Consider the following 15,145-nt stretch of genomic DNA (forward strand, 5'->3'; position numbering starts at 1 on the left):
ATCAAGGTCTGGTTTGCAATGTTTTTTGATTTCTGAGACTGAAAATGTAACAATTGTAACAATTGGCTCTCATGATTCAGCTCCAGCACTCTGCTTCATATAGTCAATCAAAATCAAAATCTCATTTTTCCACATAGGATTGCAGGACTGCAAAATTCCTATTTTTATAAAGGAAAGGCCCTTTTTAAGTTTAAATAAAAGGATAATAACTCACATTTTATATTATTTTTAGATTTACAAAGTACTTTTTACAGCAATCCTAAGAGGTAAAGAGTATAATATTAGTTGATTAGAGTCCTTTAAGATTTACAGAGTATTTCAGTTATGTCATTTAAACCTCGTAACAGTCCTGTGTTGTACCTATTGCATGCATTATTATGTTTATTTTATAGTTAAGAATACTGAGACTCGGAGAAATTGAGAAACTAGCCCATGATTTAATATATATGTATATATATATACATATATACACACACACATACATACATACATACATTTGTATCACCAGCATTTTTAGGATAAAAATGAGACATACAAAGGGAAAGTGACTTACTAAAAATGTTTAGAATCTGCTTATCTTTTTCCCCTCCTTCACAGATCCCCGTTATGGGAGGAGCTTTTATGGATTCTCCAAATGAAGACTTTAGTACAGAATACTCCTTGTTTAACTCATCAGCCAATGTCCACACTACCATATCAGGACCAAACCAACTGGAAGAGCCACCTCGTTCTTCTAATGATGCCGTCTTATTATGGATTGCCATTATAGCTACCATTGGGAACATTGTGGTGGTAGGCGTTGTCTATGCTTTCACCTTCTAAGCAAAATGGAGATTGAGCAGCTGGTGAGCATGAAGCCTGACCCTGCTAAATGGAAGGAGTGCTGATAATCATGTGTAGCAGAATCCTGCTGGCATGGACAGCCAGTTATTACATGTGCTGCTTCATCCTGTTCTCATAGATAGAATTAGGCCAATTCTCTGCCAAGATACTGATGGCCTCATCATTTATTTGTTATCAAGATCTAGAAATAAAAGTTGACAAACAGGGCCAGCCATCAATTTTTTACATAATTCTTTCAAAGCTGATGGTAGAAACTTGAATACTGCTAAGATGAGTATTGTACTTTGAACATTTGTAGTTTGATTTTGACAGGCAACTATTAGCCTTCTAGAGTCTCAAGGTTCATTTGGAAAACTAAGGAAAACAGATAAACTTGTACATTTTCCCAGCTTATTTTCCCTTCCAGATGGATTTTCCTGTGTGTTTGTGTGTGTGTGTATGTGTGTGTGTGTGTGTGTGTGTGTGTAAAAGGAAAGCTACTTAGAAAATGAAATCTGCCACCAAAACTGTTATATAATACTCTAATGTAATATTTTTATGATGATAATAATAAAAATGTTTTCTATCACCTTCTGAAAATTAGAGATTGTTATAACCAGATACTGTCTTAGATTTGATGTAGTTCAAACCTTTCATTTTGCAGATTAGATAAATGAGGATCATATAGATATTGCCTAAGGTCACATAGCTAGTCAACTGTAGAAAAGAGACCAGAACCCAGGTTTACTGGTTCTTTAGCTACTGCCATTTCCACTTCCTAGTTTCTCTTTCAGGACAGGAGAAATAGTCCTTGATGAGCTAATTCAAGGATACTTTTTCACATAAAAGAACAGGCAGCCCCACTGGCTACATTTCAAAGTTTGAAATGATCATGATATGATTTGATTTCTCTTGACTATACTTTTGTATGCCTCATTTTATTCCCAACTTCCCTCTGGAATCATGCTAGTAAAACAATTCCTGGATGAAAGAGCAGGTCAAGAATTGCTGGGGACAGAATTTCCCCCACTGAGGTTCAAGTCAAACAGTTCTCTTTCTTCTATAGAAGGGCTGCTGCCCCCAATAGCCTCAAGGCACAGGCAAGGTCAAGGAAAATAGAAAATGAAAAGGAAGTGAATCCTCTTTCTGGAACCTAGAGTTCTTTCTCTCATTATTATGAGAGGTTACTATAAGTTTACCATTAGTAGATATTGTTGTTTGTGGTTAAGAAAATTAAAATACAGGTTTTTTGCTCTTGGAGGGGGCAATTGTTAATAGAGAAAGTTTAAATTTGCCTGGCCTTCATCCAGGGAAATGAATGAGTTTTGTTTTGTTGTTTTTTGTTTGTTTTTTAGGGTAGAGAAAGGAACAGTCTAATTTTCTGAGTGACTTTCTGAGAGAGACTGCTGCTGAGAAACTATAGCAACAGAACTATCTGGCTATTAACTGTGCCTGCAGGTTGATTCTAGAGGGGAATTGGCTTTATCTTTCTTAACAGCTGGACATCTAAGACTGTGAATATTCAAGTGGAAGTTTTTGAAAGTTTGCAAAGCATGGCTTATGTTGCCATTGTACTCTAATCACCAGAAAATCATCTATGCATGAAGAAAGAAGATTTGGTAGGCAAGTTGGGACACAAGATTTATATATCTATGGCTGTACAATGTTCTATGGATTTGTGGTTTGGCAAATTTTCTTATTGCTTTTTTTCAAAAAGAGATTATTTCAGGACTGTCCACATCTAAAAAAAAGGGGAAGTCTTTCCTGGCCACTGAAGCCTTTTTTTGCAAGGATCATTTAATTAATAAGCAAGCATTATTTACTGTCTCCTATATATCAGACACTAGACAAGCCACTGTGGATACAAAGACCAAAAAAAAAAATTAAAATGAAACAGGCCTTGCTTTCAAGAAGCCCTTTTGATCATTACAACACTGGAGAGATAGGGCAAGTTGCTAATGCCCAGAAGAGATAGTGTCTTGAAACTGTGCAAAACTTAGAGTTCTGTAAACAGTTGTCATTGGATTAGTTTTCCATCCCCTTGCATCTCAAATCTTAGAGATGAAAGGAGCTGAAGAGTCCATCTAATTTAGCTCCCACCCAAGATATGAATCCCTTTCATTGCCTCTCCAGTCAGTTGTCATCTGTTGGGCAGGCAGAGCAATCTGCTAGAATTCCACTGGGTTTGAAGGTCTCTTGGAGTCCAAACTGGGTGGGAGAGCAGGGAATCAGTAAAGGGGGAAGAGAAAAAGAAGGAAGGAAGCAAATATAACTGACAGTCTTTGAAGGATAATTCAGCATCCCCTTAATTATGATTTCCTATCTCCTTAATCTCTCCTAGATATTAAAGATACTTAGGATTTGGGGAACAGATATCAATAAAATTCAATTCCAAATATCCCACTATTTCCAGGTACATGAACCTCTTTTATTTCCTCAAGTAAACATAAAATAAAGAGGGTAGTTGTACAATAATAATAATAGTAATAATTGTAACTGATATTTATATGAAACTTTAAGATTTGCTAAGAAGAGCTTTATATGTATCTCATTTGATCCTCACAACAATTTTGTGAGATAGGTGCTATTATTATTATCAGTGACTAATTAATGAGAAAAGGACATGAGGTGTGATTTTCAACACATTTAGCTGTAATGATATTGGGCTAGGCTATTAGGAGTCAGACAGCTGCATAAGTTTAACCTGTCATTTTTTTTGGAAAGAGTAATAAGCATGACCTGCTTCAGAGAAAGTAGATCTCCAGTTCAGATGATCCTCTATTTTTAAAAGGCTAAGCTCCGGGGTGGCTAGTTGGTGCAGTGGATAAAGCACTGGCCTTGGAGTCAGGAGTACCTGGGTTCACATCCAATCTCAGACACTTAATAATTACCTAGCTGTGTGGCCTTGGGCAAGCCACTTAACTCCATTTGCCTTGCAAAAGCCTAAAAAAAAAAAGGCTAAACTCCCAAGTGATTACAGAAGAGTTTCAAAACCATTAGGTCCAGGTAGCCCAGAAATTAGATAATTTAGAAAACAGTTTGTAAATCTTGACCCAAATCACTGGATATGTTATTAATAATCAATAAACATTAACTCCAAAGGACAGAATAAGACAAATGTGTGTAATTTCTTAGGACCCTATTACTACTAAATAAAAGACATCTTAGAAATTATCTAATTCAGCCCCATAATTTTCCAAGGAGCCTTAAGGAAGTTAATTGGCTTATTTAAATTCACAGAGGTAGTAAACAGAACCAGAAGTGGAACCAGAGTCAGTGATTCCAAATTCATTGTTTTTGAGTAGGCAGATTTAAATTTAATATGAGGAAGAACACTTAATAATCAGAAATGTCTAACAATAGTATGAGATGCATTAGAATAGGTAATGAGTTCCCCCATCTTTGAATATTCAAATTAATTCAACAACTATTTATTAAATATTTACAGTATACAAATACTATGATAGACACTAGAGAAACAAAAATGAAAGTCCCTTCCCTCATATTAAATTGGAAGGATATAACACGTACACAAATGAGTAAGTATCAAGTAACCAGAGGATGAGTTCAGGGAAAAATTGTAGCAACTGAGAAAATTAGGAAAGACCCCATTAAGAGGTGGTATCTGAGCTGATCCTTAAGGGGAATGGTGAGTTCCAAGAAGCAAAGTTGAAGAGAGACAATATTACAAGCACCCTTTGCAAAAGCCTGGAGGTGATCATGTTCAGATATCTAGAATATTATAGAGAGATCGTGCACCAAATGATTGGATGAACCTTAACTTCTTTTAAACTTTGCTATTTTATAATAATTCACAAAATTATCTATAGGATTATAAATTTATAAGATCATAGATTCCCAAATCCTTTACCTGTCAGACACTGGTCTTTCAGACATTTCTGTCTATTGCATCACTTTCAAGGAGAGAATGTTGACTACCAGAATCCACCGTAGATCATTTAAAGAAACTAACAATTTATGGAGGTTGCTCTAGTCATTAGGCTTTCCTGATTCTCCCAATCTTGCCACCAGGGCTTTACATGGAGTAAACTGTCCCATATTTCCTAAGATTCCCTCATTGGGCAATCCTTCACATTTTATAATCTAAGTTTCTAAAGTGGTCTTTTTTTCCTTTTCCAAAAAGAATATTTTTTAATTTTTATTTTTCCCTAGTTACATATAAACACAATTTAAGTATTCACTTTTAAAACTTTGAATTTCAAATTCTCTCTTCCTCCCTTCCCCACATTGAGGAAAGCAAGAAATTCTATATAGATTATACATATGAGTTATGCAAAACATTTCCATTATAGTAAAAACAAAGATACATAACCACCCCCAAAAAAGAAAAAGCAAGATCCAATCTGTATTCAGATACCATCAGTTCTTTCTCTGAGAATGACAGCACTTTTCATAAGTGTTTCAGAGTTGTCTTGGATCATTGTATTGTTGAGAATAGCTAAACCGTTCAGAGCTGATCATCTTACAATATTGCTGTTACTTTGTACAAGTACATTTCACTTTGCATCAGTCTATGAAAGTCTGCATGCTTTTCTGAGAGTATCTTGCTCATTATTTCTTACAGAGAAATAGAATTTTTAAAAAATATTTTGATCATTTATTCTTCATATCACTTTTGCACGTGAACTATGGAAAAATAAATGTGTGGACATATTTTTCTCTCTTCTTGCAGGTGACCAATTCCAATGAGTCAATGGCTATCTTAGAATTGTAACATTCCAAAACCTCTGAATTTGAAAGGACACCAGAGGCCACTTAGTCTACTTTCTACTCATACCATATTATAATCTTTCCAAACAAGTGATTATCTAATATGTGATAAGCTCACAACTTTTTGTGGCAGCTCATTCTAGTTTTGGTTAGCTCCAGTTATGAAGTTTTTATTTACACTAAATCTAAAGTGTCCCTATATCTTTTGCATACAGTTCACAGAGGCAGCATTGTGTTCCCTCTACTAGATTTTGCAAACTACACAATGATCTTGGAAAGATGAATATCAGTAGAGGAAGCAAAAAGAATTTATTTGACTATAATCTCATAGTCTAGAGTACATTTAATCTTCTTAGTTCTCAAAATACATAAAAATAGTGAAATGGCTGTTTCTGGATTGTGAATACAGCTTTTGTATTGATCCCTTTCTGCAACATGTACCATCTGAATATTCATTCTTGTTTCCCTTCCAATTAAGGGCCTGCAGATATCTATCTTTTAACCATATTTTCTAGAGCTGTTTTGATGATTTAATTTTTCATCAGTATCTTTATCATAACAATGAGAAGGAGCCTCTTTTACCTTTATCACCACATGTCACCCTGAATTATGTGACCTTTCTATTTATGTCTCAATCTTTGAAAAAACCATCTGGAAAGTTTTACCCAGTAACTTTAGTCCAGAGTTTCATGGATCCTTTTGGCAGTCTGGTAAATCCTATGAACCTCATTTCAGATTAATACTTTTTAAAAGAACCTCATAATTGAAGGAAATGCTAAATTTCAGTTGGAGATTAATTAAAATGAAAGCACAATTGCTTTCTCACCTCAGTGCACAGACTCCTAGAAATCTGCCTATGCTTGCCAGTCTAAGACCACCCCCACCCACTTCCCACCTCCCAATATGGAGGAATGTGCATACCAGAGCTATGATAATTCAGTATAATGGGGTGTTGACTGTTTCCTTATGGGATGTGGGGAAAACCTCAAGAAAGCACTGAGGTCAGCACCCTGCCTCCAGGTTATCTCTTCTTATCCAGGGACCCACTGTAGGACTCTATTTAGTAATATTAGCTGAGCTGGCATCTAGCCATTTTGAAAATAAGTTTTAAATGGTCTCTCTGGAAGGCAGCCAGACCACATTAGTGTAGGATCCCTCTGCAGGAGGTTAGTTAGGTACAGCCCTCATATTATGCCAGCCTCTGTTGTTTACAAGATTACACAGTACAGTTCCTCTCCAGTAGTCTGACTCTTAAAATAAAAAGCCTCAAAAATAAATTCTGCTTGTACTGATAGATCTGAGCATGATGATGATGAAATATAAATTCCAGGAAGCCTTCAGTCAAAGGAACCTATTTTAATGTCAGCTTCCCAGAAAATGTCATTCTTCAAGAATATGAAATGGAGGAATGTTTCTCTGCACTTGCATGAGGTGTATCTATACATATATATATATATTATATATATATATATATATATACACACATATATATGTATATATATACACACATATATATGTATGTATGTATATGTATGTACGTACACATCTCTGTATGTATGTATATGTATCGTGTGTGCCTATAGTGCAGAAGGAATAAACAAGATGGGAGAGAATCATGAAATAAAATATAGTTCCAATCAGCAAGTAAATTAAATTGTAAACTGGTAAATAAAACATCATGTAAATGAAAATGTAACAGTCGAATATAAAAGCAATTTGAGACCACAACAAAAGAGATATCATAAGAAAAATATCTCAGCTTTTCAACACACTTATCTATAAAACCTCTCTGCACCTAATTTTTCTCATCTATAAAACTGGATTAGATGACTCTGCTAGAGATGACTCTTCTAGCTCTAAATCTATGATTCTACAACATGAATGTGTGTTGCAGACAATAAGGATAATAAGGGCATAGGGCATTGAGTGCATATTTATCCAATAACAATTTATAGAATAATTAGATGAACTAATCATTTTTATATAAAACTTAAAGATTTACAAAATAATGTGATTTCAATGTTCCCTTAATAGCAAGTCCTATTTTTTATTGTTACATTTCATTTTACTGAGCAATGGAAAGGCATGTAGTGACATATAGACTGCAAGATATTTCCATGAAATTTCCATGAAAGAAGTAGCATAGAAGATGTCATCAAAGGCATGTAAAAGAAGTCTATCAGCCATTTGACATGAATGAAGCATAAGTACTCAGAGAACTTGAATGCTAAATTGTCATCCTAGAAATATTAAAAGAACCAGAGGAAGGTTTTTGGTTCCTTGGATAGCTACTCAATGGAAGACTTGAGAAGATTCAAATGAGTGGCAGTTTATACTGGGGAAAGAAGTATCTACACAGATGAGATCTCAGTAGTATTGAACTTAATGGTTACATTTCTCTTTACCTTCATCAGCTAAAATGATCCTCATAAGTAGAGCAAGTAGGGGTGGCTAGGTGATGCAGTGGATAAAGCACTGGCCCTGGAGTCAGGAGTACCTGAGTTCAAATCCAGCCTCAGACATTTAATAATTACCTAGCTGTGTGGCCTTGGCCAAGTCACTTAATCCCATTTGCCTTGCAAAAAAATTAAGTAGAGCAAGTAGTAATATCTCCATTTTACTCAAGAAGGATCACAAATATTGAACAATTTGCCCAAGATAATGAAGCTTTTGAAGAATAGAATGAGAATTTAAACATAGATCTTTTGACTCCAAAACTGTCTATTTTTCCACTATATGGTTCCCCAAATCCTTTAATTTTATCACTAGCTCATTATTCCTTAATGAAAGAAAGGGTATCTGAGTTGATCAATAAATTCAGGATCATGAATTTGTAGAAAGCTGTGACACAATTGCATTTTCCCTCAAATTTCTTATAATTGTTGATTAATAAGAGCAATCCTAAAGGAGACTTATTCTGAAAAAAACATATTTGAACCAAGTTTTTGAGGTACTCTATACAAGACATCATGAAAATCTGTGCTGAGCAAGTTATTTTAGTTATAACCATTAGTTGTATAATTTTAACACAATATATATTTTATGTGATATAATATTTATTTCACTAAGTCATTGAGTCTAAGTCACATTTATTTTTAAACTTAGTCTTTTTATTGAAGGCACTACAAGTGAAGTTGTGACCCAAACTTCAAATATACACAATGTTCTCATTTCTCATTCTCCAGTATTATACTTTGTCCCCATTGCCATCACATTCTATTTGGCATAAGGGAAAAATCCTACAAAACAGTAATTCTTATATATTTTCAGGCTATGACTCTTCAAAGGGGCTTTTGTTCACCTCATTCCCTCCAATAGACCCATATAAAATGTCAAATCTGTAGTCTTGTAATTACAGAACATAGTATGGTAGAAATGTGAGGATATCTTAGAGATCATAGAACCATAAAATATAAATGATTACAAGGTACTTGGACCAAAGAAAAGAGTATTAGATAGAGTTGGAAAAAACTTTGCAGATCATCTCACTCAATCCCTTTCCTTTAAAAATGAGGAGATTGAGTCTGAGGGATCAGAATTTATTTTTTCCAAAGCCATTTATCTTTTCTGGAAATCTAACCAGATGTGTTATGTGGCATTGGGTCAACCTGTTGTTTCAATCAATTAATCAGTTCAGTGGAGGGAAAAAAATCTCTCAGACATTATTTATTTGGCATGTTGATCCTAGGATGGATAGAAGCAAAAATCTTCAAAAGAGATGCTGTTAACACAGTCCTCCCAGAAATAAACAGTCCTTTATGTATCGTTCCAGTGTTTCTGAGAAATACCCTTTATTTTTGACATGCTCTTTATTTAGTCCCTAAAAAGACCTGGATAGTGGAGTCAATATTTGTTTTGTTAGCAGGCTGCCTCTTAATGGGTTTTAGGGGGCCTAATATGTATAATGTACACTATGGATACCAAAAAGTACCTAAGACTCAGTGCCCAGGTTTCAGGATCATAGAGTCTATTTGGGATGATAAGATTCATAATGAATGTAAAAAAATATAAGTAAGAAGGCACAGTAGTAAAAAGACATAACAAGTGATGAAATAATGAATAATAGAGGAATTTTGAATAGGGGAAAAGTACTGTGGACTAGGAAAACATCAGAGGGGTTGAGAGTTGAGCTGGGTCTTAAAGCATAGAATTTCTGTAGGCAGAGATGGTTACTAGCTGAAGGAGAAGGATGGGAGTTGAAGGGAGTTACAGGTGTGGGAAATAACTTATGTGAAGAAGAAAGGGATAGAGTACTAATTCTCTTAACAGAAAAGGTTGATTGATGCATAATCAATATTTTATAAAATGTCTGCAACTAGTCAATAGCAATAGAAAGGATTTGATGAATGGACATTGGAAAATAGATTGATGACTAAAGCTTGTATAAGTTGGAGCCTCAACAAGTTGTTTGTTCATAGTTCCTGAAAAATTCTATCTTTGGTCTTCCAGGTCTGAGAAACCCTCAGGGGTGTATACAGTTTGTTTATTTACAAATATACAACTAGGTGTCATTGATTGACTAAAGAAGATTTGGGTTCAAATCATCCCTCTGACACTCACTCTGGGACCTCAGGCAAGTCATTTAACTTATCCTTCAGGCCTACAGATAAATCTCTAAGACTAACATTGCAAAATATTAGCTAATCTGCATTAATAAAAGAAGTTTTTCTCATCAGGAGCTACCTAGACCCGTGAAATTCCAGGTCTACGCAAAAATAAATAAGTAAAATGATTCTTTGCCATTTCTTTTCCATGGCCCTAGATCTTCTATGGCTTTGAATAAATCAACATGATCCCTGTACAGGCTGACATTCTATTGAAACTTTATTCCAATGACAAACAGTGCAGGAAATGTGAATGGCATACAGGGAATTCTGGGAATTAGTATTTCCCTGGAAGCTTTGCTAGTTTATTGTATGAAAATATATTTTAACAGTTTTTTGAATGTCCTTTCCTACTTAAATAACTGGGGAATTTTCCTAATGATGTTAATACTGTCTCTCTTTTCTTGTCTTTTTAACTTTGTTAAAAAATAATACTGATTAAAATAACATTTAAATGTACTTTTATGAATCAAGTTCATAAAGCTAAAAGGTTGTTGCTTTTATTGTAGACTTTTTGTTTTGTTGGCTTTGTATGGAGTATTTATTATTGTCCTGTAACTGTCATATTATAGCAAATATTTTCTTCATGAATTCTTGGTATTAGATTTTCTGTAGATACAGAACTTTCAATAAAGAATATGGTCAATTAAATATGAAAACTATGGAGTATCTGAAGGTGACAAAAATGAAGCTGAATTTATAGGATTGTACGTTCTATAACAATCAAGCACTATCCAAGGTCTCAAGCATCCTGACTTCTCCATTAGTGAGTATACAAATTATAGAATAACCACATTTTTCCAGATCAGCTGGGAATAAGCAATTCAGTTATTCAGATGAGATAGTGATTAAACAATTTGGGAAGTTATTTATTGAGCACCTATATTCTGTTAAGCAAAGGAAATACAAAGTTGGTCCTTGGGATCATGAGACAAAAAGTCTAGTGTGAGAGATAAGGCAGAATTACATATAATTGTAATGTTGAAGGAGCACAACATGTTATGAAAATGTAAGATTAGGAAAGTCTCTTTCAGTTTGAGAGGGGATAAGTTATCCAGGAAGACTTCCTAAAGGAGGTGGCATAGAAGCCAGGCCCATGTGACATTGGAGGCAGATCTTGGAAGATGGGAAATATTTGTATTCAAGGAGGAAGAGTTAGTAGAGGTAGAAGATATGCCAGATACAGGATAGGATGACATGAAATAGCATTGGACAGGTTCAGGGGTAATGAGTTTGGCTAGAACAAGTTAGGTGATGAAAAGGAATAGGAAATATTTTTTCAAATTTTGAAAGGCCCTGTACTATAGGCAAAAGAATTTTCTCATTTTTTCAATAGGTAAAGGGAATCCTTTGAAGATATTTTAACAGGAGAATGAGATGATCAAATTTATGGGGGTTGATCTACCAGTGCAATATAAAATAGTTTAAAGGGGAGAGAATGGATAAAAGAAATAATGAAAGAACATTAAATGAGTTTAAAAGAGAAAGAATGAATACCTAAACAAAATTAGTAATAGTAGGGAGAGAAAGCTAGGGAGAGATGTGAAAAATAATGAGATAAAGTCAGTAGTATTTGACAATTAGAAGCCAGCAGTGAGGGAGATCTGATTACAGAAGAATTGTGGAATAAGTGAAAGTGCATTGAAAACTAGTGAGGATCTCAGTACAAAAGTTCTGTTATGGTTTAAAACAGATTTCTAAAAGATGGACTATTACCCATAATTGTTTCTATTGATCTACTTACAGACCAGGCAAGCAATGGAAATGCATACTACAGTTTTAGGGTAGTATGGGGGAAGGAGGCCTAATTATTCTAAGAAGTCTTGGGGTAGGTAATCTGATTCTGACCCACTAGAACCAGGAACCAGCTCAGTCCAGTCTATGTGGTCCCACCAAGGACACACTGATACCAGAAGGTACCCTAACACTTTTTTGCATATAGTCTTTGCATATAAGATTAGATGGTAATATAGTGCAGTGAAAAGAACATTGTACTTGGAGTAGAGTCATCTGGGTTTTAATTCTGTTTCTAATACTATTACTAATAATAATAGTCATAGTTATTAAAAATAAATACAATTTAAAATATGTTTCAAAGTTTGCAAAGCACTTTATATGTATTATCTCATTTGATCCTTATACCAACCTTATGATATAGGTACTAGTATTAAGCCTCTTTTGGCAATAAGAAAACCAAGTTTGAAAGAAGTGAAGTGTCTTGTCCAGGGTTACACAGCTAGTAAGTTTTCAGATTTAAACTCAGTTTTCATTAATCCAAGTCCAACACACTGTTTTCTAAATCACCTATCTGCCATCCTTAATAGCAAAATAAATTTGGGCAGATTTCTTAATTTCCCTAATCTTTAGTTTCCTCATTTGTAAAATAATACCTCATCCTTGGTCTTTTAAGAGTTATATAAATATAAATTATTATTAGTCTTATAAATATGAGGATCACATATCAATTAACATCCAGGTTTAAGGACATGCCCAGCTCAGAGCTCTGAAGTATAAAGATATAGCAAATGGTTAATTAAATGAAAAATTACACAGTCACTGAGAGAGTATACATTATTAGTTTCTACCTGGGTTCTTGAACAGAAATATGCCTCACTCTAAAATCTAATAGAATTTAAGGTACTTGCTCCTTTCAATCATAGAAATAACTTTTGACACAAAGATTTTACAGTGATTATTTCACTGAGAAGTTTAATACATGACATTACAATTTTGCTTGGATGTACAATCTGATTATGGAAGAATAAATATACATCTTATACTTGAGATGTTATAGTATGTAAAACTTAGTGGAAATCAATCCTTTAGGACAATTCTACCTTCCTTGGTTAAAACAAAAATAATCAAAGAATTACAGAAACTCAGAGGTAGAAGGACCCTCAAAAGTACCTAGGTAAACCCATACCTGAACCAGAATCCCCTCTGCAACAAGTAATTATCTTCAGAGACTCCAATAAGAATAATTAATTCAAATAGGAAACTATCCAAAAACTCTTCCTTCCCCCAGCACTCTCTTCCCTAGTCCTCCCCATCCCCAGAAGCACTGTTCTGAGTTTTTCTCACCTCCATTCATAGAGCTCAGTTTTCCAGAGTCACTCCCTGCTTCCAACTGAATTTTATTTGCAGGTACATTTCATTCTGCTGGCCCCAGATAGCCCAATTGCTAGTTATTTAGCTTCTACATTGAAAGTCTCCAGAGAATGAAAAATACATAACTCTTTGGGCAGTCCATTTCACTTCTGGAATATATCAAGAATGACTGGGTTGAGCATATGCCCAAGGGCATGTACTACTAGTGAATCCTGACCAGACTTTATGTGTGTAACCAAGATGGAGGACTGTGCCAAAGATAATCCAGGGAATGAGCCAGGAAGTGCTGCCCAATATATGGATCACAAGGAATGAGGAGAAACATCTTCCATGTTTATTTTGGGACACAATCAAATCCAACTCTTGCTTGGACTCCCAGCAAGGTGGAAGAGGATTTCTCTCAAGATACCAAGAGGCACCAAAAGCCTAGGGGACAGCCTTTCCTACAAAATGGTTACAGATTAGAATTTACACATCTGGATGTCCTGGAAAGCCAATTCATGGGACTGGGTTTTCTTATTGACCCTTTCACTTGTATTAATCTCCTGGTGGTTCACATTTTGTTCTCTGAGAAGTTGTTGCATACATTACCTCATGATGGTCAAACAGTACTGGGAAGCACTGACTTAAGGAATTCCCTACCTTTTATATTCATAAAGTAACCTTCCAAGCTAGACACATCCATCTCAGGATCCATGTTCAGTCATCTATGCTGAGGGAAAGAAATCCAAAGTAGAAAGGCAATCCCAGACTTTAAGTCCCTCAAAATCACCTAGGTGAGCACATGTTCTCACTGCCCTGGGTGCTCAGACATCATTCAGTTGGAGAGCAGAGGGAAAAAGAAATGTTCTCACTCTTCCAACCCCAAGCCCAAAGGGGGAGATATCAAAAAGGATGGCTTCAAAAGAAAGCAGGAGCTCTTTCTCTTCCCTTTTTGTAGTTTAGAAACTTAACATGTCTTCATGGCTCAATCTTCAATCATTTTTGACATAACCACAAGGTTTAGGGACACATGAGAACAAAATAAGAGCCACAGGTCTCACTTGTTCTGTAGAAATGAAGAGCATATTTCCCACTGGAAGGAGCCAGGGTTTATGCTCAGCCCAATCAATCCTTATTATAGAATGCCTCTGCTTATTATAAATTTTTTTCTTTAATTGCACCTAAATACATATTTTTTCTTTTTGTTTATTTTATTTGGCACTTTATTTCCCCCAATTATATGTAAAAATAATTTTAACATTCATTTTTAACACTTTGATTTCTAAATTCTCTCCCTTCCTCCTTCCTCACTCCCTCCCAACATTGAGAAGGCAAGCAATTCAATATGGGTGTAGCAATTCAATATACTACATGTGTAGTAATGCAAAACATATCCATAATAGTCATGTTATGAAAGAAAATAAAGACCCAAAATGCCATGATGAAAAATAGAGAAAATGGGGGGGGGGGTGGAGACAAAATGGTGGCAGGACTAGAGACTCTCTTAGGTGCTATCTCCAAAATATTTCAAAAACCTTAAAATTATGATTCTAACTAAATTTTTGAGAGACGGAACCCACAAAAAGACCCAGTGAGGCAATTCTCTAGCCCAAGGTAACCTGGAAAATAATGGGAAGGCTCTGTTCCATGGGGTTGGAGGGAGCGGCAGCACACTGGAGAGGAGCTTCAGCCTCCCAGAAACAGCACCAGGGCACTTGGGAGCACCTGATCCTGGCAGCAGCAGTTTCCTGACCTACACACCAGGGAGCACCAGACACAACTTGGAAGATCAGCAGGAAGACTTCTACTAGAGTGAGCACAAAGCCAGGCCTTCAGCCTAGGCATTGCACTCAGCACAGCACAGATCCCAGGAAATGAAAGCAAGTCCATAGAGCCAC

General features: G+C 35.4%; 1 protein-coding gene across 2 annotated transcripts in view; it reads left to right on the plus strand.

Annotated features, from left to right (window-relative positions):
* The window catches only part of C1H14orf132 (chromosome 1 C14orf132 homolog), a 56,543-nt gene extending 44,516 nt beyond the window's left edge, over positions 1–12,027 (plus strand). Inside the window, exons 2-3 of one of the 2 annotated variants that reach the window (XM_074213023.1) lie at positions 598–845; positions 2,178–12,027. In XM_074213023.1, coding sequence (XP_074069124.1) covers positions 598–822 — 225 coding nt within the window. In that variant the 3' untranslated portion in view covers positions 823–845; positions 2,178–12,027. Of the gene's footprint in view, positions 1–597 lie in introns of both variants that reach the window. The other variant, XM_074213022.1, reaches the window with a different exon arrangement.
* The last annotated feature ends 3,118 nt before the right edge of the window (positions 12,028–15,145 follow it).

The sequence above is a fragment of the Macrotis lagotis genome, chromosome 1 (genome assembly GCF_037893015.1).
Source record: "Macrotis lagotis isolate mMagLag1 chromosome 1, bilby.v1.9.chrom.fasta, whole genome shotgun sequence".
Taxonomy (NCBI): domain Eukaryota; kingdom Metazoa; phylum Chordata; class Mammalia; order Peramelemorphia; family Peramelidae; genus Macrotis; species Macrotis lagotis.